Source organism: Aythya ferina (genome assembly GCF_964211825.1).
Source record: "Aythya ferina genome assembly, chromosome: 1".
Taxonomy (NCBI): Eukaryota; Metazoa; Chordata; class Aves; order Anseriformes; family Anatidae; genus Aythya; species Aythya ferina.
This window is the reverse complement of record NC_140296.1, coordinates 74412827-74439137: the sequence shown is the minus strand read 5'-3', so window position 1 is coordinate 74439137 and position 26311 is coordinate 74412827. Positions and strand designations below refer to the sequence as shown.

Here is a 26311-nt window from a genome sequence, read left to right as displayed (position 1 = left end):
TGAAAGGTTCTTGGCTTAGTGTAAGCACTGTTCTGCAACAACTAAAATATCAGTGTGTTATCAACATTATTCTGATCCTAAATACAAAACATAGCAACATACCAACTGCTAGGAGGAAAATTAAATCTATCCTAGCCAAAACCAGGACACTTCTAAATATTTTGTATACAATGCCAATATATATTTTATACATAATTATGTTATATATATTATGGTATATATATTATATGGATTACAGTGTGCGTGTGTTTATATATAGATATATATGTATATATATATATAGAGAGAGAGAGAATGTTTATATTCTTCCTCCACTGTTGTTTTTCCTAGCAAGAAAAATTAAAACTAATCTGTTATCCTTTTATTCAAACAATTCCAATCTTTTCAATCTCGTAATTAAAGATAAAATTATTTTGCTGTTTTTACAGATGGTTGACATTTATGACAGGCAGGTTAACTTTTTGGTCATTTATTGTCTTTGCTTAGTTTTTACAATAAGTTACATTCCTTAATTTACATTAATAAATTATTATTTAATTAACATTAATTAACATTTCTACCCTGTGTCCTTTAAGGTTTTCTCTGATATTGATGAACAGCTAAATACATATATATATATTTTTTTTTCATTTGATATTGATCATTTAGTTGAAAAAAATCAAAAGTATATTAATTCAATCAGTTTCATGTAGGTTCCATCTGTATTTACTAGTAACAAAAAAGTATTTCCAGCTTTCAGAGTCCTACAGAAGAACTTTTCTTGGTAAAATAGAAATGTCTAAAAAACAATCAGATGCTTTAGAAATGGAGCTTTGTGCTATAAGTGTGGAGTAAAGTACTGTGTCTGTGTGGGATGAGTTAAATTTCTTCATAGCAACCATTCTGTTGCTGTCTTATGATTTTATAGCTAAGACACTGATGATAGCACACCAATGCCTTGGCTGTTGTCAAACAGTGCTTACACAGGGACATAGCTTTCTATTTTTCCCTCTCTGTCCTCTGCAACTTTGGGGTGGGAAAGAAATAGGAAAGGGACACAGACAGGATAGGTGATCCAAGTTGTCTAAAGGGGTATTTCATGATATAACATCATGCTCAGCAGTAATGGAGGCAGAGGAAGAAGCAGGGTGGGTCTGGCTTCCAAAGTAGCCCTTGTTTTGAGACTGTCTAGGCATCAGTCTGCCTGTGGGGGGGTAGTGAGTGATGCTCTTTGCTTTGGCTGTCTTTTTCTCTTCATCTATTAAATTGTTTTTATCCCAACCCACAGATTATCTTGCTTTATTTCACATAAAGTGTATTGTATTTTCTCCCTGTGTCCTGCTGGTTGGTTGGGGGTAACTGAGCAAGCAGCTGCGTGGGCCCTTGGCTGCTGGCCAGGCTGTCTCATTCAATTGGTTTTCTATACACAAAGTACTTTCATCTTGTTGTTGAGTGACTTTGGATTTGACTATTTAGACCAATTTTCAAAACATATTTTGATGGACTACACCAGACACTTGTTAATTGTTCTTCCAAGACCCACAACTTTTTATTATTATTATTATTATTATTTATTATTATTATATATTTTTTAATCTGGTTACTGTGATATTGTTTAATGACATTTATTATATTATTTTTAATGACTATTTAGTTTAATGACAAGCTTAACCTGCGAGCATATGGAGAAGTAGTTACTGAGAATACAATAGACCAATAAATGCATTCTGCAGTGTTTATTGCTTTCATCTTTATTTAATATTAAAAAAAAAAAAAAAAAAAAAGTAATAATAATCTACAACCAGAACAGTTGACAAAAGCTTTTCTAGTGGCATTTCTTATAGAGTTATTGCTATTTACTGTGAAAAAAAGACAATAGAATTGAATGTTGAATATATCTTCAATCTTGAATATATCTTTCAATGTTCAATACTTTAGATAATCTACTTTAGCCTAACCTCATTGCACAATAGTTTCAGAGCATTTTATACTGAACAAGGCAAATTTAAAAACAGTTAAGTGTCATGTACAAATTTTAATTGGATTCATTAAAAGTATGTTATAGTAGAAATATCATAATAGCTTAACTGAAGGAAACTTTTGACCTCCCTACTACTTTGATAAATTTATGCTAATAAGCTTTTCACTGCTTATAAATATGTATAAAAACAGGTTTTTAATCTTACTAATATGCATCCTATTGTTTTTTGTTATTGTTTTCCCCCTAAGTGTTCTTATAAACATATGAGATTCAGGATATTTTCAAAAGGTTTTTATGGATTTAAGGCTGGATTTTCTCCTAAATTGTAAAGAACACACTTTAGATTTCAGTACTAAAGCAGTATAGAAACAAAGAATATATTCTCACTTCACCTTCTCTCTGATTTATTCTTTTGTACTGTTTGTAGTAATGTTTTTGTCTTCACAATAGAAGTAATTTGAAAGAATCCATCAAGATAGAATCATAAAAGACTGTTCTCATGCTTAGGACTGAGTTAGAAAACTGGGTTAAAGACGTTGCAATACGTATTAACACAATTTACTATCTTAATATGGAATCTATAAGTTGTTTATTATTATTATTATTATTATTATTATTATTATTCACTACAATTTTCTTATTGCTCATCATATCTGGAGCTAAAATTTAAATGTGTCTTATCTGGAACTGGGCAGGGTAAGTAGCCTTAGCAGATATAAATTTATTTCTGCTACTTTAGAGTAGCAGGCCATACCTGAGAGCCTGAGTTGCTGAAAATTAAAATAAATTGTTTTGACATCTAGCTAAGCATATTGTCCCCAAAATCTGTTTGGAATGCTTGGGGATAGATCAGGAAGGGTAAGCATGGCATAAACATATATGACAGTTTCCTCTAATACTCTCCTAGTTTCCAACTATTTGTATCTCAGGGACTTCCTGTACGGACTGTGGTCTCTGTGTACTCAGTAATACCCAATGAATTTCATTTCATATTTGAAGATTTTAATATCTGAACTCAGCAAGTACACTTTTACAGTGGTAAACGTGTACAGTAAAAAAAGCTATTAGAAAACATGAAGACCCTGCTGTATGTTTGCTGATTACTCTTTGCTTTAAAAATGTCCTATCCTGGCAATTAAAAAATTTAAACAAAACAAAACAAACAAAAAGAAGTGATTATGCTTCAAACCATATTTTCTTGAATCTTACTTATATTGCTTATGCCATATTTCTGATCAGATGTTATACAAATCAATTATTTTTGTGAGATTTTTGCCTGCCAAATAAATTGTAGTAGGCTATACAGGTCTGGGCAGCAGTTGCGAAGAGGCATATGGACAGAATACATTTAAAATTAGACAATATAACAGAGATTTAGAAAGAAGCAGAAAAATAAATCAAAGTGCACTAACATTTATTTTTTACAGGTTTCCTGACGATTAATTTTTCAGTATGATATCTTGGCTGTTCAATGCATCTTGTTAACTTTAACACAAGCTTTTCTGTAAGGGCCGTGTCATCAGCTCAGAAATTAAATATTTTGTTTTTAAGAAAATATATTAAGGGAAAATGAGGAAACAAAGGTACTTCATTTGCACTGAAGAGTGTACCTTATTTTAAGATGTACTTCTAAAATTTTTTGTAGTAGCTACTAAAACGTGCGATAGAATAATGTTTATTCTTTCCTTATTTATATGTTTGCCCTGTATGTAAAGAAAAAATATATAAAAAAATGGTTACCTTCCTGCTTTATGATTTTTTTTTTTTTAATTTTTTTTTTAGTGTTACCTTCCTGCTTTATGATTTTTTTTTTTTTAATTTTTTTTTTAGTCCTAAAAAAGTTGGTGTAATTTTCCGGTACTGAATTATATTTGTAAATTTTTATAGGATTTCAAAACACTTTGAAAATACCGTCTTTCACACACCAAATCAACCCTGTCTATTTGTACTAGGAGATTTTAAACTAACCATTAGGAAACAAATTTATAACACACACACATAAAACAAAGATAACAAACAAACTATCCCAAGAGTAACTAGAGAAAATGATTTTGTTTGCTTGTTTGTCTGTTTCTAATAAAAAAAGTTACCAAAGAGCACAACGGGGGGGGGGGGGGGGGGGGGGGAATGGGGAAGAAAAGAAAAAAACAAACACAACAGTGCAGTCTTTTTCATTTCTAGTTTTCCTAGCTTCCTCTTAGTTTTCTAACAACTTATAATCTATTACATCATGGCATGGACCACAGAGAATGATATTTGTGCCCATGTAGTTATATATACCAAATAGAAAATTGAAACATGAGAACAAAATAATCATAGAGCAGCTCATATTTAAACTGAGAAAGTAAAAGTAATGAAGTAAAAATACTTGAAAAATATAGTAGAGTACAAGTGTTCTTAATAGTTGCTACCGCTGTTCATCACTTAGAGTAGGCAACTTACTTTCAGCACATATGCCTTTGTTATAGAATCCTTTATTTGCAGCTGGTGTTGACATTGGAATTCAAATGTCATTTCTGACTAAGTGGAAGGGATGAGTAAGGAAGCAAGAGAAAAATTTGGACACAGATAAGTAGCTCAGTGTCTAGTATTCTGTTAATACTGTTTCAGGTGGGGAAGAAAAAAAAAAAAAAAAGGAAGGGAAGGACAAGAAATCAATGGAGGAACAAGCACAGTTGAAATGTAGGCTTTCAGCCAGACATCAAATTGATTTGATTTGAATTAGGCCCAAGGACCTACCAACACTGGGGGTCCGCCAGTCTCTGTGTGGAACATGTGACTGCTTCAGCAGTCTGTCTGTCAGAGCTTCTGTTGCTCCCAACCACCCCTCAACCCACTTGAGGAAATACAAGGTCCCACATGCCCCAAGGATGTCACTGCAAACTGCCCCACAGGGATGACCCCTGGCTGGGCACAGGTTCCCCATGGAGGGGGTATTCTGTTTGGGCTGTACAAAGGTTGTGATGCCAGGGACCAACTTCTTGCATTGTCAAAATGTTCAGGTGTTGTCTTCCTCTCACTTTTCTCTCCCTAACTAAAAATTTTCACACTTCTTTTGTATTTTTTTACAGGCTGATTTTACTTTGCTTTAAAAGACTCTAATTCCCTGGTTGCAGCTCAGTTCAGCTGATGGTCATCTTGCCCTCTGCAAGAGGGCCTCAGTTTGGGGCAAATGACCTAAAAGAGTTTGGGTCATTTCTTTCACACACATGGGTTATGTTCACATCTCTTTTTTTTTTTTTTTTTTTTTTTTTTTTAGCTATTGTTGTTCAAGGCATTAGGCAATGGAAGATCCATGTAGGTGGCCTTCCAAACCATTATTTAATGGAAAACAGATTTATAAAGTCAAGAACTAAATATTACTATAAATGCCTTTCTGTGTCATTATGTGGTGGGGGAAAAAAAAAAAAAAAAAAAGGAAAAAAAAAGGGAAAAAGAAAAGAAAAGAAAGGGAAGGAAGGAAGGAAGGAAGGAAGGAAGGAAGGAAGGAAGGAAGGAAGGAAGGAAGGAAGGAAGGAAGGAAGGAAGGAAGATTTTTGTTGTACATATTCAAGGACATCCTTTCTTTGTTGCACTAGGACAGTGGACTTCCATATTCTATTAAAACCTTATCTATGGATTTTCATTTCACAGACTATCCTTTGAATCACTCTGTACAGTAAAATGGAAAATATTCTTATTTCACTTAAAATCATATACTTATCAGACACAGAGTATATCAAAGCAAAGCTTCCTTCCTGTTTGTTTAGGATTTTACAGTGACACATGAAGAAGCTATTCTGAAATCTTCACAGTGGCTACAGGAAAATAAAATAAAAACAATAAGTTGTTAGTGTTGTGTATTTCTTGATGAATAGTTACTTCTTGCCTGAAATTCTTGAAATAGCATTGAATAAATATTTTGATCTAGTACTCAGAGCATGAAATAAAATATATACTCATAAAGAAAAGACAGATTTATAAATTCAGTTTGTGTCACGTGGGGCTGACACTTTGCTTTGATGATTAGTTTAGAAATTAAGAAAATTTGCTCTTGTAATTAATGAGAATCAGCAGAGAACTGTGAAAACAAAACAAAACAAAATCTTAATTTGTCTAACATCAGATATTCACTTACTGCAATTTTACTCAGTCACCTTTCAGAATATTTGGAAGGAATTCAAAAACACAAAGATCAACCAGCTTGATGCTGCTATAAGAGGTAAAACGTGGTTAGGCTCTGAATATTAATTACCATGCTGCTTTAAAGGTTACTAGAGTCACTTTCTCACAGGGAGGTCATAGTTCTGATTGAATAAAGGCTTAATTGTAAAATATTATAGAGCATTACAGTGAACTGCAGCAACAAATCCAGCAAGCAAGTTATTCTTTGATAGCTCTAAAAATGAAATAAAGGCATGACCTTTTTTCAAAAAGGTCAATTACAGATTTGTTGTTTTTTTGTTTGCATTTCCCTATTGGTATGAGAAAGAACATGTTATTGCTATTTTAACCACCATGCTTGCCACTACTAGGGTATTTTTTTTAACGAGAAAGCCATATCAAATGCTATTTAGTAATAAATGTATGATTCATATTACTGCAATTGAAGTAAGCGTTTTGTGAAAAATACAATATGAGATCAAATACATATGAGTTCATGAAACACTTTGTGACACTAAATAGCTATTAATAATTGCTATTTAAATCTGAAGAAAATATTTTTTGGATGCAAGATAGTAAGTTTTATTTAATAATGGCTAATCTTGCACGTAGAAATGCAATAGTGTAATGTAGTCTATATAGCATTTGAAATTTAACATTTAATCCTTTATATGATACTGTTTTTAAATCTTGAGGCTGGATTTACATCTCATTGTAGAAATTTTACCACAGAAAACATTGTGTAAATATATCTGTGAATGTCCAACACATCTAACTGTTTCTTCTTTTTGTTCACCTTTGCTTCTTTTCCATTTCTTCCATTTTCAGTCATTTAATTAATCCAACCTTGTGAATTTTCTCCCTTCTTGTCACTGAAAAAAAGACAGTCAGTGCAAATAAATCTGTTCCCATTTGCCAAAGGAGTTCAAATGTAGTGCAAGGTCTATTTTCCTTAGGACTTCAGGTCTCCCTTGTAGTCCTTGCTAGGAACAGGAAGGCTAAGGTGTCTCAAGGTTGCAGACAGTGAATCTCTTTCTCACTTTAATTTCAAACTGTTCCAGGACTGCAGATCTCCTGAGTCCTGGGTCCCTCTTCTGGCAAATTTGCCTGAAATGAAAATTTGCTTGGAAATATCAGTGAGTTCCTTCTTTGACTTGACAAGCAACTACCAGTGGTACCTAAATCAGTAATGTCCATCTGCAAACATTGTTGTAAGGTATTCTAGTGTTGTAAGGTATTCTAATAGACTCCTGGCTTCCAATTGTCTGACAGGAAAAGGTCTGTGGGAGTTAGAGGGGTGTAAGTACATGATTCAATGTGGTAATTTGAACATAACACAAAGTCTAGACTGAATGATGGGCATGGATAACATTTCAGGTTAGCTGGTTTCAGAAAAGAAAAATTAATCTCAGTCCTAGTCTCTCAGTCATTTTGTTCTAAGTTGCAAGACAGGCAGCAAATGTGTCATGCTTTGTTTGTAAAATCTGATAAACACAGTACAGGAGCAAAAAATAGCAGCACAGTTCTTCCTGCAATTTCCAATGAAAGAAACAAAAACTGATTTGTTCAGATAAAATATCTCGATCAAAAACTGAATTGCTCACAATTTATCTGCTATCTTCCTAATAAATAACCGTTGCAAAAATTTGAGTGTAATTTTTCTTTCCCTACATTGTTTCCTGATTCTTTTTCTATTTTTTTTTAATCCTTATTCTTTTTCTGAGCTTGTCCATACATATCACAAGTACAATAATTTATAGAGCTATATAGGTCAGAAGAATTTTGGACAATGTTAAGAAGCATTTAAATTAGTGTGTTAGTGAGCATTGTTCATAGTGGAAGACTTGTTATCTCACTTATTCCTGTACGTAGTCTTTGCATAAAAACAATTTACAATTTTTTATACCTTAATCACATGAAGTTGTCAAATGCTTAAAATCTTCAGATATTTTTTCATTGATACATAATTATTTCAGAAAATAAATGACGATCTTTCACAAACATTATCTCTGCATTAGGGCAAAACAAACCAAAACCAAACAACACAGAATGATTTCCTCAACCTGCACTGGAGACATGCAACTAGGACTGTAACTTTTTTTTACAAAAAAGGGGGAGAGGGGAGCTCAGAATATATGTTTACCTTGTAGCTAACTCTTTCAGTTGAATTAAAATTATCCCTTTTTTCCTTACAGGTTTTTTAAGTACTGGGGACCAAGCTGCAAAAGGCAATTACGGATTGCTTGACCAAATCCAAGCTTTACGTTGGATTGAAGAAAATATTGGATCTTTTGGAGGAGACCCAAAAAGAGTTACTATTTTTGGATCTGGGGCAGGAGCTTCCTGTGTCAGTCTTCTGACACTCTCTCACTATTCAGAAGGTAAGTATCTCCTGAGCAAAACGTAGTTCAGTAACAGTAAAATGATTCTTTTGTAAATCAACAGTACACTTTTAAAACAAAATAAATCTTTATATACGTGTATATATGCATATCTATATAATTTAAGGAAAATGGCCAAATTAAGTTTGGCTGAATTAGAATGACACCATGTCTGTAATTTTTTGTAAAATACCTACTATCCAGTATTCTGCATTTGTATTAATCAACACAAATATTTTACATTAAAAATGCATGCTTTTGTAGTAGAAATTTCACACAAAAAAACTGCCACAGGCCATATATTATTTTTCTGGATTTATCAACAGTCTCCACTGAATCTTCCATCAAACAATATGAAGTATTTAAAATTAAACAGAACAGTGATATTTTTCATTTCTTAAACATTCTTGTCTACCTTTCCAGCATGTATTTAGATGTTTTCCTTACTAAATAACAATATAACTCAATTTCATACGAAAAAATGTTTAACTCTCCACAAGTAGTACATGCTCCTACACAGAGTTCTTAAGATTTTGGTAAGTGTCAGAGCTGCAGAATTTCTGCCCTCAGAAAACAGTCAACCAACCAACAACAACAACAAACAAATAACATATAGCAACAGTAGTGTACTGATTGTTATTGGCAAGACCAATTCTGCAAAAAAATGAATAAAAGACAAGACCAATGTGATGGCTTTACACTGATGGCTAACCATGTTCTCTCACTGCTCTCTCACTCTCTGTCCTGAAAGGAAGAGAGTGAAAAAATATGAAGAAAAAAGGGCTTAAGGGCTGAGATATGGGCTCCTGTTCACTGGAAATTACTCACCAAGGCTCAGCACAGGGAGATTAACATAATTTATTTTCTATTCTTAGTAGACTACAGCAGTGAGAAACTAAAAGCAAACTAAAAACACCTTCCCTCCCATCCAGCCTGCTTCACCTTGGTCCCTCTGTGAATTGGAGATGAACTTTTGCTCTGGTGCCTGGAGCACCTCCTCTTCCTCCTCCATTGACCTTGGTGTCTGCAGGGCTCTCTCTCTCAATGTTATCTCACTCATCTATCCCAGCTGCTGTGGCACAGCAGCTAATTTCCTTTCTTACACATGCTCTTAAAAAGGCACAACCAGTGTCACTTATTGGATCAACTTTGTCTAGTGGTGGGTCCCTTTTCCAAGTGGGAAAAGCTGGAACTGGCTCTTATCTAATATGGGGCAGCTTCTGGACTCTGCTTATAGTGTCTGCCCCTACAGCCCCCCTGCTACATAAACCTTGCCAAAAACAAACAAACAAACAAACAAATATGTATTGTATTTATAACTTCATGTTACTCCTATTATAATCAAACATACAGAAATCTATGGCAGAAGTCTAAGCCATAGCAGTCATTTGTAGCTAGTAAACATATCCTATTTGAAAGTACATAGAATTATTTCTGACATTTAAGGGAATTGATACAATACTGTGAAGTGAGTAACTGTTGAGTAATCCCTGCTAAAAGCAAGCAGATGGAATAATGAAAAAAATCAAATAATTGCATTACTGAAATTTTATATCCTGTGCAGTAAGCAGTCATCACAAAGGTGTATTGGCCACAGCCCACTTTCCCTGTAAATGCTTGAAGGTCTTCAAATATTTTTGTAGCTCTTGCTGTCTTCGGTATTTCAAGAGCTTGAGTGTAGAAACCATGTGCAGAAGGTGCTCAGGCTTTTTAGTTTAAGTATACAATAGGCCATTTTAGTTATCTTACCTGGAAAAAGATGGGTCTGATTCTGAAATAAGCTCCATGATCTGCAGTGCTCTGGTGTCACAAAGAAACTCTTTAGCTTGTGTCTTTTTTTTTTCTTTCCAATATTATAAAAATATAAAACAACCAGAACTATTCAATTTTGCCTTATTTTCTTCTAAAATATGCAAACATTTTAAATCACCATATAAGCATTACTAACACTATGTGTGTGTGTATACATATATATATATATATATATATATATATATATATACACCCTCTCAGGTGGTAATGAAAAAAAAGTCAGAGGAGAAGGTTCAAGCCTATTAAATTGATTTTAGCAGAGCAGATTTTTTCAAATTATATGATGCATAGCTTCTGTGAAGGAAATGAGAGTGTGTAATTTTCATTTGACCTTTAAACTACTGAAGAGTGCATTTATGAGAGTCATTTACATGGTGAAGAGGATATGATTGCTTGTAGTTGCCATTCCTTTAAAGAAATTTTTACGGGATTACCACTGTGCTAAATCCAGGGGACTAGCATTTGAATTAAAAATGCAAGAAAACTGCAGTACAAACATGAGTTTTGTTCTTGAACCAGTAACCTGAAACCTTCATGTTTTCTGTATGTGAGCATCAGGAACAAGAGAGAATTTAATTAGTAGCCTATTACATATACTATTAAAAAGGAGCAGTGAGTAGAACATATAGAAACTGAATTGGAATATAAGAATATGCATCCTTTAGTTATTGCATAATCAATACATTCTTTTCTTAGTGAATGCTGATTATTTTATTTATTTTACTTTATTTTATTTTACCTTACTTTATTTTAGTTTAGTTTAGTTTATTTTTTGTAATATATAACTTGGTTTGTATTTAAACAATTTGCACCTGCAGGTTTGTTCCAAAAGGCAATCATACAGAGTGGAACAGCCCTGTCCAGCTGGGCAGTGAACTACCAGCCTGCCAAGTACACTAGGATATTAGCAGATAAAGTCGGCTGTGACATGCTGGATACCACTGATTTGGTTGAATGCCTTCGAAATAAGAACTACAAAGAACTCATTCAACAGACCATCACTCCAGCCACATACCACATTGCCTTTGGGCCTGTGATAGATGGAGACGTGATTCCAGATGACCCCCAGATTCTCATGGAGCAAGGAGAATTCCTTAACTATGATATAATGCTGGGTGTGAATCAAGGGGAAGGCTTAAAATTTGTGGATGGCATAGTAGACAATGAAGATGGTGTTTCCCCCAATGATTTTGACTTTTCTGTCTCCAATTTTGTGGACAATCTATATGGTTATCCAGAAGGGAAAGATACACTGCGAGAGACCATTAAATTCATGTACACCGATTGGGCAGACAAAGAAAACCCTGAAACAAGACGGAAGACCCTGGTAGCTCTTTTTACTGACCACCAGTGGGTTGCTCCTGCCGTTGCCACTGCTGACCTTCATGCCCAGTATGGATCTCCAACATATTTCTATGCATTTTATCACCACTGCCAAAGTGAAATGAAACCAAGTTGGGCTGATTCAGCTCATGGTGATGAAGTCCCTTATGTGTTTGGCATTCCTATGATTGGCCCAACAGAACTTTTCAATTGCAATTTTTCCAAGAATGATGTCATGCTTAGTGCCGTAGTTATGACATATTGGACGAACTTCGCCAAAACTGGGTAAGTCTGACCTTCAGCATTCCTTTCGGTTGATAACATACTACTAAGCTAGTCAACATTCTGTAGCAATGGCCTCAAACCCTGATTGTGCCATAGCACTATAGCACTATTTGGTATGCATGAGACAGTATGTAACTGGGGCTTATTCATATTTAATACATTTTTGATTAGTGTGTTCCCTCAAACTATTTTTTTTTTCAGTAGCTCAGTGAGAAGAATAAAGCACTGTATTTTTGGTTTAAAAATAGGAAAATTATTAGTAAAAAACACATCTCAGGGAAAAAGACAGCTCACTTAGATACTGAAAAATCAGAGGAAATTGAAGGAACTGGCATACAGATAGCAATTATCTCTTACAAAAGTAAAGAAGTTATTATTATTATTATTATTATTATTATTATTATTTAATTTTTATTTTTTTTAGCGACCTTCATAGGAATAGAAGCTCAGGGAAGAAGTGGATCAGACAGACATAGGAAAGATTTTTTCTTTCCCTCTGGTGGCTGTAATGGCCACAAAGCACTTCACTAGGATTAAGAAAAGACTCAGATATAAATTTTGCTATGAGAAGGTTGAACATTTAAATTAATTCTGCTTACAAAATAGAGACATCAAGGTTTAGCTGAAATACAGTTGTAAACATCAAGGAAAGATCCCTCAAAGCAGCTTAATCTGTGAGTGCCATTAATAATTTCTGCCCGCTTTCTATAACATTCCTCTAAAGAATATTGCAGTGTTTTACTTGAACAGCAAGGGCTTTTTTTGTTAACCTTGAGTCTTCGGTACTCAGTTAAAACAAAGACACTTGTGGCACAAAGGGGCTGTAAATCTTTCCAATGAAAGTTTAATGGCAGGATTGGACTCTGGAAACTGCAGCTTTACTGCAGTGCAGTGAATGGTATGCAGCACTATAAGAAAAATTCAGAGGTGCCTAGTGTGAAACACTCAGCTCTAGCAGCCTTTAATGAATCCAAACAATGTTCAAGGGAGGGAGATTTTGCAGACTGAACAAAAACCTTGAGCATGAATTGAGTAAGAAACAATCACAAGCTTCAGGTCACTTTACAAGGAAAAAGAAAGCTTTTGTTGTGTTACATTTTAGACAAGCAGGTACTTTAAAATGCAGAAATTCCACAGGGCTACAACATGAGTGAATGAACTGTGGAATATTTAGATGTTTTTGGAAACAATAAGTCATCAGTTGGATGACTGGTTTGGACAAACTTAAGCACAAAAGCTTAGTTTATGGACAGAGAATGCTGCATGCTGGCTGTACTGCACACTCAGGAAGACTATTTTACCATCATTGTGTCTTTATTTGTATGGATCGAGTGTCACATATATGTAGAGGACTTCATATAGATGTGTTTGGAATTCGTATGGAGATCTCCACAGTGTCGCTGTTATATTTAATTTCTTTATGATTGTCCCATGTAGAATAAGTTGAATTTAAGCAATTTTTGAGGAGCTTCTTGCAGTCCCATTACTTGTAGTCATAAGCAGTTTACAGCTGTTGCTACATGAAAGCCAATTTCAGCAAGCTATACATACCATCACCCAGTTATGAATCCATGGTCATACTACACCTACATAATATAGCAGGTACTTCAGGAGAGCCATGAATCATTTCTGAAGCCTCCCTATAGTTGAAGAGACAGAAATGTAGCATTACAAACTTGCCATGTTGTAGACAGAAAGATACATTATTTTAAAAGACCTCTAGATGTAAAGATTCATTTTTCCCAGGTAAGGGGAAAGACCAACCCAAGATAGGTAGGTTTTTTTTTTGTTTGTTTGTTTTTTCTTTCCCCTTAGTTTATATGAACAATATAAATATTAGCAATAGCTAATATGATATTAATTATTCTGGATAATACAGGAGAATACTTGTAGGAAAATAATATTTTAAGATTGTATTTCCTCTGTAACCACTGGTACAGGGAAACCAATATAACCAATTGTAAAGGGAACTCTGTAACCAATGGTAAAGGGAAGCTTGTAGCACCTCAAAACAAGAGTAACAGGGCACATATATCATAGAATCATAGAACCATAGAATATCCCAAGTCAGAAGAGACTTATAAGGATCATCGTGTCCAACACCCAGCACCACACAGGTCTACCCAAAATTTCAGACCGTATGACTAAGAGCATAGTCCAAACATTTCTTGAACTCCAACAGGCTTGGTGTTGTGACTACATCCCTGGGGAACCTGTTCCAGTGCGAGACAACGTTCTCGGTGAAGAATCTCTTCTTGATATCTAGCCTGAACCTCCCCTGTCACATTTTGACACCATTCCCTCAGGTTCTATCATTGGTCACTAAAGAGAATAGATCGGTGCCTGCCCCTCCACTCCCCCTCGTGAGGAAGCTGTAGACCACGATGAGGTACCCCCTCAGCTTCTTCTTTTCCAGGCTGAAAAGGCCAACTGACCTCAGCCACTCCTCGTACGTCTTCCCCTCTAGGCCCTTCAACATCTTTGTATCACTTCTCTGGACACTCTCCAAGAGTTTCACATCCTTTCTGTACTGTGGTGCCCAGAACTGCACTCAGTACTCGAGGTGAGGCCGCACCAGCATAGAGTAGAGCAGGACAGTCACTTCTCTCAGCCAACTAGAAATGCCATGCTTGTTGCACCCTAGGATACGGTTGGCCCTCCTGGGTGCCAGGGCTGGCTTATTTTCAGTTTGCTATTAACCACAACCCCAGATCCTTCTCTGTGGGGCTGCTGTCCGTATATCAAGAGTGTATATGGAAAAACCATTCTTCTCTCTACACCGCATGCAATCTGAAATCTATGTGGTGTACTTTGAGGTCCTACAACTCTCAAAAATAAAGGGTTGGTTATCTTTTTCTTTTTTTTTTTTTTCTTTTTTTTTTCTTTCTTTCTTTCTTTTTTTTTTTTTCTTTTTTCTACCTTTTATTAAATTAATAATTTTAAATTAATAATTTCCCTTATCCTGAACTGGACATTATTTCTGTTTTTACCCATGGCAATACATGAAAAATCTGTTAAGTGACAGATTTTGCCGTTTGATGTTTCCCCTGTAGGTGGACCTTAAACACTAAAATTGACAATTTTTTTATATTATTATTTTAATGTCTCTTGAGATTCTTTGAGTCTCAATGACTGTCCCACAGAGACAACATTGAGGTACTTATTGTATAATTATGGCTCAGGTAGTGCATCATTTTAATGGCTTTTAACTGACCTGCTGTCACTGTTGTTTAATGAACTGTCAAAGCTAGGTTTGGAGGGCAGGTCAATCCTGTAAAAACACTAGGTGTTAAAGGCACAGCCCAAAACACAGTGCTTTATTGTGTTTTACTTTGAAGACAGTTATCAGCAAATAAGCGGCAACAATTAAAGTGACTTTAATGGCAAATGAGTCATGCTTAAAATGAATACTTAGAAGATGCTTTTGCTAATCCTCCATTTTTTACCTTGCTCTTATTATATTATTATTTTGTTTGTTTGTTTGTTTTTTACATTCACAGTCATCTTAACCTTTTAAAATATTGTTTCTAGCATGGTTAGAAATAGGGAAATAATTTGTTACAAAGTAGGCATGAGAAACTACCTTTGGGATATAAAAATGATGTGAATATGTGGCTTTTCATTCCACTATTTGGAAAATTAAGCATGGGAGCTTCATTAAGAGGTGCACTTAAAGCTTTAGTCTGCTGCCAGTAGTACTATCCTACCATAATGGAAATTTTATATGCTCAAATGTTCAGCAAATGTTCAAATATTAGGGCCATGTTACATCCTTCACAGATATATCGATATAGGGAGACTGAACAATGTGAGGGGTTGTGTGTCAGCCCTTAAAAGATAGTCTGCCAGCTACATGCTTGTGAAGAAGGATTTGAAGATTCATGCAGTAGATATGAAAACATGCTCTCTGAGGCATCTATTGGGTTTCTAAAAATTACCCTCTTTTGAGTAGTTACAATACTCTATTTTTGCCCTCATTCATCCAGCTCTGTGTTGGAGATGGGAAAGATAAAGGTTGGAAAGACATATCCTTGATTCATTTTTAAATTGGAAGAATACTCCTGAGTTATATCCTGCCATTGATTCTTTATTATCTGAGTTAATAAAGATATCTAAATTTTATATTCAGTTCAGCTTTCTAAAGGAAGACCTAATAAGATCTCCAATGATTAAAATGTGTTTTCAAATAAATTCTCTCTGAACTGTTTTATGAGTTGCATTTCTTTTGATGTTTTTATCTGAAGAAATAAACATTTATTTTGGGTCTGTTGGTCAAATGAAACAGAGTACTTATGGTATGCTTTCTACAATATTTACAATAGCTGACTGAGAACATGCAACAGTGGGACTTGGTGATAAGTGAGGAAAGGAGATAAGGAATTAAAAAATAAAATAAAATAAATAATAATAATAATAAAAAAAAACATGTTTGTGTACCTCCTGTACCAGTGCTTCAGGCAGGAGTAGCTACATCACTGTTATTATTGTGACAACTTGAAAAATCAGTGTAAGCATGAAGAAGGTCTACAGAGTTTGTTATTTTTCTGGTTGGTGGTGGTTGTGTTTTTTGTTTTGTTATGTTTGTTTATTTGTTTAATATGGAGTTAAAAGAAAAGAAAGAAAATAGATTATGAATGGGCCTTTCAGTGTCTTAGAGACAGGCCCAGTTTTTAATTGTTGAGACATTTTACTCTCTGATGAAGTCAAAGAATGTCACCAAAAAAAATGAAACTCTTTAAATGCATTAATGTAACAGTTCCATTATGCTGACTAATGGTCAATGCTTTGCAAAAGCACATAAAAGGCATTTTAACATGCCATGTGGAATTCTGAATAAGAGAAAATTTCCTAACATTTCTTGACATTCTTCAGAGCCAATATCACCAGGTGTGAAATACTCAGTTCCCTCATTTGTCCTATAGGTCATCTAATAATTCACCTTGTGAATAGGAATGTGTGTTACTCTTCGGTCAGCATTAATTGCAGACACATTTATGCTTGAGAAAAAAACAATGCTTTGAATGTATGTTTGTAGCCTATGAGGTTTGAATTAAATGAAAATAAATGGCAACATGTTAAATTGAGCAAAAGCAGTGTAGACTGAAAGTGGGAGAGAGACATCATAAGTGACATCAGGTGATTCTGCACATTAATAAAAATACCTTAGACAGGACAAGAAAGACCACAATATATATTGCATACAAGCATTTAATAATAGGGGCATTTTTTTTTTGATAGAGAATGTGTTTAAACTGAATCCTGTAAATGATGAAAATAATCAGAGAACAAAATGAATGAAAGTATCAATTTTGTTCTAGCAATAGGATAACTAAAATAAAATAAAATAAAATAAAATAATAAATAAATAAAACACTGTCAACTAGTGGGATTGGGAACCATTATCCATTATGAGATCCATTAACTGAGGAAGTTCAGAACTGAAAACATATTGGTCAGATTATATTTCTATCATAATGATTTGAATGGAGATTAAAGGAGGATATTTCTGCAGTCTTTTGTTCTGTGCCTTCTTGAATTTAAACCTCAAGAATATCCATAAACACCAGTGAAGTTAGAAGCTGAAAAAACTAAATCTGTAATTAAAATAGTGAATGTTTTGTCAAACATGTAACTGTATAATGGAAATGATTACATCTATATTTTATGTCTACAATACTGGAAAAGTATTTATAGTAGGGTATTGGAAAAATATTTATAAGAAGATAAACTTTGCAACATTACGAGGAAAAGACTTAACATACTGGAAGTTGTAACCTTCTGATTTTATCACCAGTGAGCATAGAAGAAGGTCCAAGGAAAGTAAAAATCTTCTTATAATGTATAATTTTGGTAAATCATTATAAGTCTGTAAAACTAAGATCCATTCTTTAGTAGATTCTTTCTTTAGGACTGCATTTAGTCATTTAATTTTCTTTTGAAAAAAAATAAATAAATCTACACATTCTCCAAATTCAGTGACAGTATTTCAGCGGTTCCGTTATTAAGTGATCACTCTAGATTTGATGCCAAAAGTAACATTCTGATACCCTAAGAAAAACAATGACCTTTCTTTAGGACTAGCAGACACCCAGACACCCCCTTTTTTTTTTTTTTTTTTTTTTTTTTTCTGTGCCTTGTTTCAATATGCCCATGCACAGCCATGTAAACAAGTTCTGAAATACAGGATTATTCACATGTGTCTGTAAGTTTCTCTCTTGCGTTTGAAGGAGGCTTCTTTCTCATGGCTGAAGAAGGATGCAGTAGAATTTGCTATTCCTAATAGATACAGTTAAAAAGAAGACATAGAGATGCTGAATGGAAGAGAGGGAAGGAAATGGAGGTGTTTATTTACATGTTTTGTAGTCTGTAGGAAAAGAGAATGTTAATTTCAAAAATTTTTATTTGCTAAAATCATCATCTCCTGTCATGTTTATAGGTCCATTTAAAAATAATCTAAACACTTTGGAACTTTAAATGTAAACAAAGGTAAACTTTCCATTACCTTCAACAGGGCCAGGATTCCTCCATCCCCTCTTTCATTTCCACCTGGGGAAGGAGTAGGGGAAAAGGATTAGTCCAGTCAGCCGGACTGCTCAGCTTCTTCATTTCCTACTACTGTGTATGAAGTATTTGTGTGAGCTAGCTTATGTCTTTTATAGTATCCTTCCTAGAGTCTTTTGTGCTGTGAATCAGAACAGCAAGTGAGGAGAACACAAGGGGGATTTTGTGCTGTAGCTCTTCCAGGATTTTGAGTTTCTGACCAAAAATAAATAAATAAATAAATAAATGTTTTGCATTTTAATAAACTTGTTGATTTTTTTGTTTGTTTGTTTTAGAATTTATGTGTTGAGCCTGAAGGTAGATATATTGTACTGGAAAAATATTTTCCTCTCTACATTTGCCAAATCCTTCAGTCTGCTCTTTAAGAACAGAAGAAATACATTTCTTTCCCTCTGGAATGCATGATACAATTCCTCAAACTAACAGCATATTAAAATCTATTCCCCCACTGCTTGAAAATGGATATTAATCTTCTAGTTTCAGCCAGGATGAACAATTACTAAGAAACTAAATTCTATTTTTTTTTTTCAGAATTTACAGGATTTGTTTATTTTTTAGTCTGTAAAATATCAACAAATAATATAAAATAATTAAAAAATAGCCACAGCTCTAGAATTCTTAATTTATATGTTATTGAGATAGGAAAGATTTGATACAGGGTAGTATGGGGGGGGGCGGGGGGGGAAGTCCCACAAACATAGTAAAACAAAGTACTAAATATTTATAGAAATAAATTTCTTCTTCTTCAAAAAAATATAAATTCTTTCAAGTAAACAGGTGAATGCAGGAATCATAAGATTATTAAACCCAAATTAGCACGTTATGCTAAGAATAGTTAAGGAATAGCTAATAGTTAATGAATAACAAAGGAACACTAAACTAGGCAATCATGCTCAAGAGCAAAAGGAAACTAAAAAGGAAAAAAAAAAAAAGAGGGCTTTAAAATCTGTAGCAGTGAGTCTTTGTATTCCCAGGACAGTATAACAATAACAGTATATTAGAAGAAAATCAAAATACTAAAATATGGAAGGAAAAATTATAGGAAATATTAAAGGAAAAATATAAAAGGAAAATATTAAAATCATTTTCACATGAAATATAATAATGCATATGGGAATGGAAAGGAGAATGGATGGTTCTCAGAGTAATGAGCAGAAAGTGAATCATTATAATTTATCCCAAAATCTCAGAAAATATGCTTTGCTACTATAGAAGATTCAAACTCATGCAGAACAAAGTATTGCACTGTGATTGTTATTTTAAATCCTGTATTTGTCCATGCCCAGACAAAGTCATATTTATGTGCGGTTTAACAAAATTATAAACATACATGTACACCAACCATATTTAAATGCCTTTGAGTACATATATTTGCCTTTATTTTCAAATGTTTTGAAAGAAAGAAAGAAAAAAAAAAAAAAGATAGGAAAAGCATTATTTCAATTAAATGTATTGGGTTAACAACTTTTAAATTATCTCTGTGCTACTGTACCATGCCACTCTTATCTCTACTGCTACTTAAGTACTATAAAACTTGTTGACAGCTAACATAAGTCTTATCCCTAGAAGCTGGGATGAAATTAAGACACACTGTCCTAAATCCACTAAGTATAGATATTTAGTAGTACTGAGCACAAGACAGTTATCTCTTAATGCAAACGATGGAATGATTTGTAACATAGAAATATTTCAAAAGCTTTTTCCAAGAGTAGGTCTCTGAACAAAGGGATATTAACAGTTCAGTAAAGGAACAGAAAGACAAATTGCACCCGTTTACATGTATTAGCCCTGCTACTTCACATTTTGAAGTTTTTAAAGTCATATACAGCTGGTATAAATTCTCATAGTCACATGGATTTCCAACATTGCTACAGAGATTAGATGCTTATATTTATTGCTTGCAGCAGTGGAAGTAGTGGTACCTTAAATGAGAATGTTCATGTCAAATCTTGAGAAGGTACACTTTTACTTTACTTTATGGGGGAAGATAATTAGTACCTCTCTAAGACCGCTTTGGAGTATGAGACTGACTCACAGAACTCCAGATGAACTTTTGGGAGCTGAACACATTCCTTTTTCTGTTTTCATGTAAATAAATATTAGTGTGTCTGAGGTACACTGTATAGTAAGTATTTTTTTATTATTATTATTTTGTTTATATATTAGCATCTGTTATAAATTTGGGAGGTATTTCTTCTGTTTTTAGGTTAAGTATAGGATATAAGGATATAAGGATATAAGGATATAAGGATATAAGGATATAAGGATATAAGGATATAAGGATAGGATTAACTAAAAGACAAGTTTTTATTGTTGTTGTTGTAGTTGTTGTTGCTATTTTTAAGTAACTGTAATATTGCTTGTTTTTATTTTTGTAGAGATCCAAACCAGCCTGTTCCACAAGACACAAAGTTCATCCACACAAAACCCAACCGCTTTGAAGAAGTAGCCTGGTCCAAATACAATCCTAAAGATCAACTTTATCTCCATATTGGCCTGAAACCCCGAGTTCGTGATCACTACCGAGCAACAAAAGTTGCTTTCTGGTTGGAGCTTGTGCCACACCTTCACAACCTGAATGAGATATTTCAGTATGTTTCCACAACAACTAAAGTCCCCCCTCCTGACATGACATCATTTCCTTATGTTACCCGACGTTCTCCTGGTAAATTGTGGCCAGCTACCAAACGCCCAGCAATGACACCTGCCAACAACCCCAAGCATTCCAAAGACACCCATAAAACAGCTCCTGAGGATACAACAGTACTAATAGAAAACAAGCGAGATTACTCCACAGAGTTGAGTGTCACCATCGCTGTGGGGGCGTCCTTGCTGTTCCTCAATATCTTAGCTTTTGCTGCATTGTATTACAAGAAGGATAAGCGGCGCCACGAGACTCACAGGCGTCCTAGTCCCCAGAGGAACACAACCAATGATATTGCGCACATACAAAATGAAGAGATCATGTCCTTGCAGATGAAACAGCTGGAACATGACCATGAGTGTGAATCACTGCAGGCCCATGACACGCTGAGACTAACCTGCCCACCTGACTATACACTCACTTTGAGAAGGTCCCCAGATGACATCCCTCTCATGACGCCCAACACCATAACCATGATCCCAAATACATTAACAGGAATGCAGCCTTTGCATACTTTCAACACGTTCAGTGGAGGACAAAACAGTACGAATTTGCCCCATGGACATTCAACCACTAGGGTATAGCTCAGCCCTTCCACTTTACCCTCACAAGCCACCTGGAAGAAAGAAAATAAATAAATAAAAGAAGAAAAAGTTATAATACCATCCATTGAACAACTTGTCCAAATATAAAGTAAAAAAAAAAAAAAAAAAAAAGTAAAAGAGAAGGACGGTCATTATTTTCTTACTGATCCTTCCCACTGGAACTCTCTGATATTAAAGATCAAGTACAAACCCTGTGAAATGTGAAAAGTGTACATTGCTGTTACAATACTGCTTTAAGATCTCAATCCCTTTAATTGAAAGTTGAGTCCAGAAGAAATCACTTAAAATTGTGTTTTGAGTGTAACAAGCAGAGTCTTCTGGAACACAGAGCCAGTGACTGTACAGGTGTTTGTTCTTTTTTTTTTTTTTTTTTCTTTTTTTTAATAAATAAAATAATAAAAAAAAATCTTTATGTGCCATACCATGAATGGCCCTTGTTAAAACAAAGACATCACCATGGGCTTTTTCCCAGCATATGAAGCTGTAATCCAGATGGGGGAAATAAATAGAATTTTATTATTAAAAACAAAAATAAAAAAAAAAAAAAGAGGAGGACTGACTATGCAGTAAAATACGTATAGTTCTGTGCAAAGAGATGATTTGCCAGCCTGAACTATATTTAAAGAAACTTTGTAAAAATGTACATAGCTGTGAGTTTAAAAACAACAAAAAGAAGCTTTTATTGTTGTTTTCAGTTTGAAAAGAGCTTTTAGAAAGATTGTGCATTCAGTTGTGACCTATGTGTATATACATTAGTCATACCACCTCTGTTTCCTCCAGGCCAAAGGAGGATTTACTTCTTAATTACTAGTGATAAACAAAAATCATGCGGTTTTTCTAACATGTTTCATTTATATGAGGCCATGGTGTCATGCAGAGGATACAGTTGTCTGTGTGACCTGCATATTTTCTCTTACAGGTTACACTAGTGCATGTTAAAGTATTCATAGGAGATTGTTGCTTTTTTTCTGAAACAGTTTTTTTATATATATATATAATTTAATTTTGTGTTAGCCTTTATTAAATTGCAACATAGCAATGGATCGGAAAATGGAAAAAAAAAAATATGAAAACAAAACAAAACAAAACAACACATTACTATAATAAGCTTGTTGAACTGAACCAAGAGACATCCAATAATGTATATACAAAGAGTCCAGTTTGTAGTTCTCGGTTATTGTAGTACATTAGGAAGAGTTTTGTGCCCTGACAATATCAAAGAAAGCTTATGTTTTGGTCAATTTTTTCTGAGGAAAACTAATTCTATATTCACCAGCAGTTGCAGAGGGGTCTCAGCTGGGAGAGCACCTTCTTGTTCTTACTAAACAAACAAACACAAAAACAAAACAACAACAAAAGAAATGAAAGTGGGGAAATGGTGGCTTGGATGTTTTTTAAAGTTTTCATAAAGAGTTCAGAAATTATCATGGTTTAAAGAATTTCTCTGCCCTGTACCTGGCTTTGTCCTTGAGAGGAGCACCTACCTATCAGAAAATACTTTGCTTGTTTGTTACACAGCAATCACATAGTTGGTGAATATTATGGAGAGAGAAGCAGAGAGTTCATCAGATGTCTTGCAACTGAATGTAACCAAAAATTCCAGATAGTATCAGGAAGGCAAAATTCTTAGTTGATTATTCCCTTTTGCCCTTCCTTCACTGGAAAACTAAAATCCATGCAAAGCTACCAAACAAGAAATTTAGCAATTTGATTCAAACAACTGGTTAGAATGTGAAAAGCTAAAAATAAGTTCTTACAGATGAAGATCACTTTGCATTTTAGAACGTTACTGCATCAAGAGATTGTAACCAAAGATATTTGAACAAAATTGGTCTGCACTTGAACATGATTATCCCAGATGTATTTTGTATTATAAATTCATGACTAAGCTGCATCAATATCATATGTCCCATAAGAATCTAACACAGGATGCCTTGTACCTCTTTTTGTTTTCTATACTTTTTTTTTTTTTTTTTCCTAATAAGACATCTTGGAATAGTCACTTCAACAACAAAAAAAAAATGGAAGACCGAGGCCTATTCATCTGAATGACTCCTTGTCATAGCAAGCAGTAAAACATTCTGAAGGAAAGAAAGAAAAAAAAAAAGAGATAAAAAGAAAGTTAATGACATGATAAAAACACAACATGTGGATGATATATATCTTATATATATCATGCACCGTACACCTGACCTGGATACGTAGGTTGGAATGTGGTGAAGCAACAAGCCCAAAGTACAAGTAGTAGCAAATGGAAAACCATCTTTTTCACTGATCCATCACATAATGTTGATTAATGCTGTCTCTATACCAGGCCTTTTCCACCACCTATGTAATGCCTCAGCCAAGATGCAGCAGCTCGTAACTCTTAAGAAAATAAAAATAAAATAAAATAAAATAAAATAAATAAAAAGGTGAAAAAAAGAAAAAAAAGAAAAAAAAAAAGAAAAATGAAAAGAAAAATGATAATGATGCTTGGCATCATAATCAGTTGGGTATGTTTGTAATGTGAATTACAGTATTTGTTTAGTACTTCCAATTGTCTTCTGCTAGCAATATGTACAGTACTGTGTCAGGCTTGTGACATTTGGGTAAAAAAAAAAAAAAAAAGTTCCTGTAAGTGAATGATTTTAGCTTTTAAAAGTAATTATAATCAAGTTGATTTAATAATTTAATACATCTGGAATGATGTATGATTTATAGAGGGAACAGATTTATAGGGTCTTCATAGAATTCTATAATAATGATAACAAAATATACTTTACAAACTGTAAAAGAAAAATGAAAGTACTTTCCCAGGCTTATATTCTTGACCTTAAGAGGCACGCAGGGTTTAATTGTTTCTTCTGTTATTGTTTTGCTACTTTTTTTTTTTGTTGTTGTTGTTGTTTTTTTTTGCCTTAAGTAATGATAGAAGATATATATGGCTGGACACATATGTATAAACTTTTCAGCAGCATTTTTAATAATAAAATATCACGGTATTTTCTAATGCTTTGTGCGAAGAACTACTTGTTCATCTTTTTTTTTTTTTTTTTTTAGAAAGTCTTTCGGAGGTATGTTTTCTGCCCCATCTCCTCTTCATTATCTAATGTAAATGATGCCTTGATACACAGTACAGAAATATTAAAGTAACAGAGGTTGCACTTTTAAGTTAGCTTTGGGTTTTCATGGCCTTTGTAGTTCTATAAGCCTACCAGTAAAAGGAAAAAAACTCTGCCTATGAAGATATAAGAGAATAAGCTCCATATATTTATTACCTGTATGCACTGCAACTCCCATTGAAGTAATAGTTTAATTGTTGTTTTAGTATTTTCTATAGCACTGAAAAAAAGCTTAGGTAAGCAGCTTCCCATAGTGGTGTATAGCTTAGCAGCTGAAAAATGTTACCTTCTGAACTAAGGTTCAAAATAATTCAGAAAATGTTATGCTTTTAACCTCTGCAAGTAAATATACTTTACTTGTATTTAAAATTCAGATAAATTGCTATTTTTTTTAAGAAAAAATATGTAGGAGTAGCAATATAAGTTACTCATATATATTTAGAGAAAATACATATTTGCAGGTATGCCAATATCATTCTTCCTTTTAAAGTTGAGTAAGCAAATATATATTTTTTTCTTTTATGCTATTAAATTTCTTTTATCAGCCAGGTTTCCCTTCAGTGGAAAGGTACATAGATATTTTAGCAACGTTGGCTGGACATTGTTTGCTTTCTGTAATTATTCTGTTGAATAGAGGTACTAACAATAAGGTCTGATGAATTTTGAGTATAATATTGAAGAGTATTTGCAAAAAGCAAATTCTGAATGATTCATATCAGATTTTTAATATGAAAAATCAAGATTTTGAGAAACATGTGCCTATTGACCTAATCAAGCAGCTTGAATTTTGAATATTCAATTTGTATATAAAGCTTTTTTGCAAATAAACTGCAGATTTAGAATTGTTCCGCAAATATGTTTAGTTACAAGTAATCTCTGAAATGTCACAGCTTGCTTTGAGATAATCTATACACAAGAAAAGAGGCTATAATTGTGTCATTTCTGTGAATTGTTCACCTTAAATTGCTGGGTGAACTCAATAAATAACTTTTTTTTTTTTTTTTTTCTCCAGTTAATGAATTTCACATTAAAAAACAAACAAACAAACAAACAAAAAAGCTTCAGAAGTTTGTTCATGCTAACTAAATATTGTGTTGTTTTCTTTCTTTACTGTCTGAAATATAAATCTGCAGATTAGTATGTTCCTATTTACACTTAAAAATAATTTAATAATATTTAATATCCATAAAAATCATACAAAAGAATACCATGACAATTATGTGCTTGTCTCAGATTTATAGTTTTGCATCTGTATTTAATTATTGTCAACTGTTTCTCGTATTTTCATCTACAGCTGTTTGACATCACAAACCTCATCAACCTGAATCTCTCCAGAGGCCATTAGCAGCTGGTAAAACCTGGGATTTTCATCCCACTAGAAATTATGATATTATGTATTTAATATCATAATATTTAAAAAATATTTCTCAGCATCTCACATTAGACTGACAAGTAAGGTATCAACCTTTCATGAATGCAAATGAAAAGGAAGG

General features: G+C 33.8%; 1 protein-coding gene across 3 annotated transcripts in view; it reads left to right on the top strand.

The window, feature by feature from the left end:
• Window positions 1-24127, top strand: part of NLGN4X (neuroligin 4 X-linked) — a 199465-nt gene extending 175338 nt beyond the window's left edge. For all 3 annotated transcript variants that reach the window (XM_084505923.1, XM_084505921.1, XM_084505922.1), the window contains 3 exons: window positions 8299-8484; window positions 11115-11904; window positions 20844-24127. In XM_084505923.1, coding sequence (XP_084362049.1) covers window positions 8299-8484; window positions 11115-11904; window positions 20844-21693 — 1826 coding nt within the window. In that variant the 3' untranslated portion in view covers window positions 21694-24127. The remainder of the gene's footprint in view (window positions 1-8298; window positions 8485-11114; window positions 11905-20843) is intronic.
• The last annotated feature ends 2184 nt before the right edge of the window (window positions 24128-26311 follow it).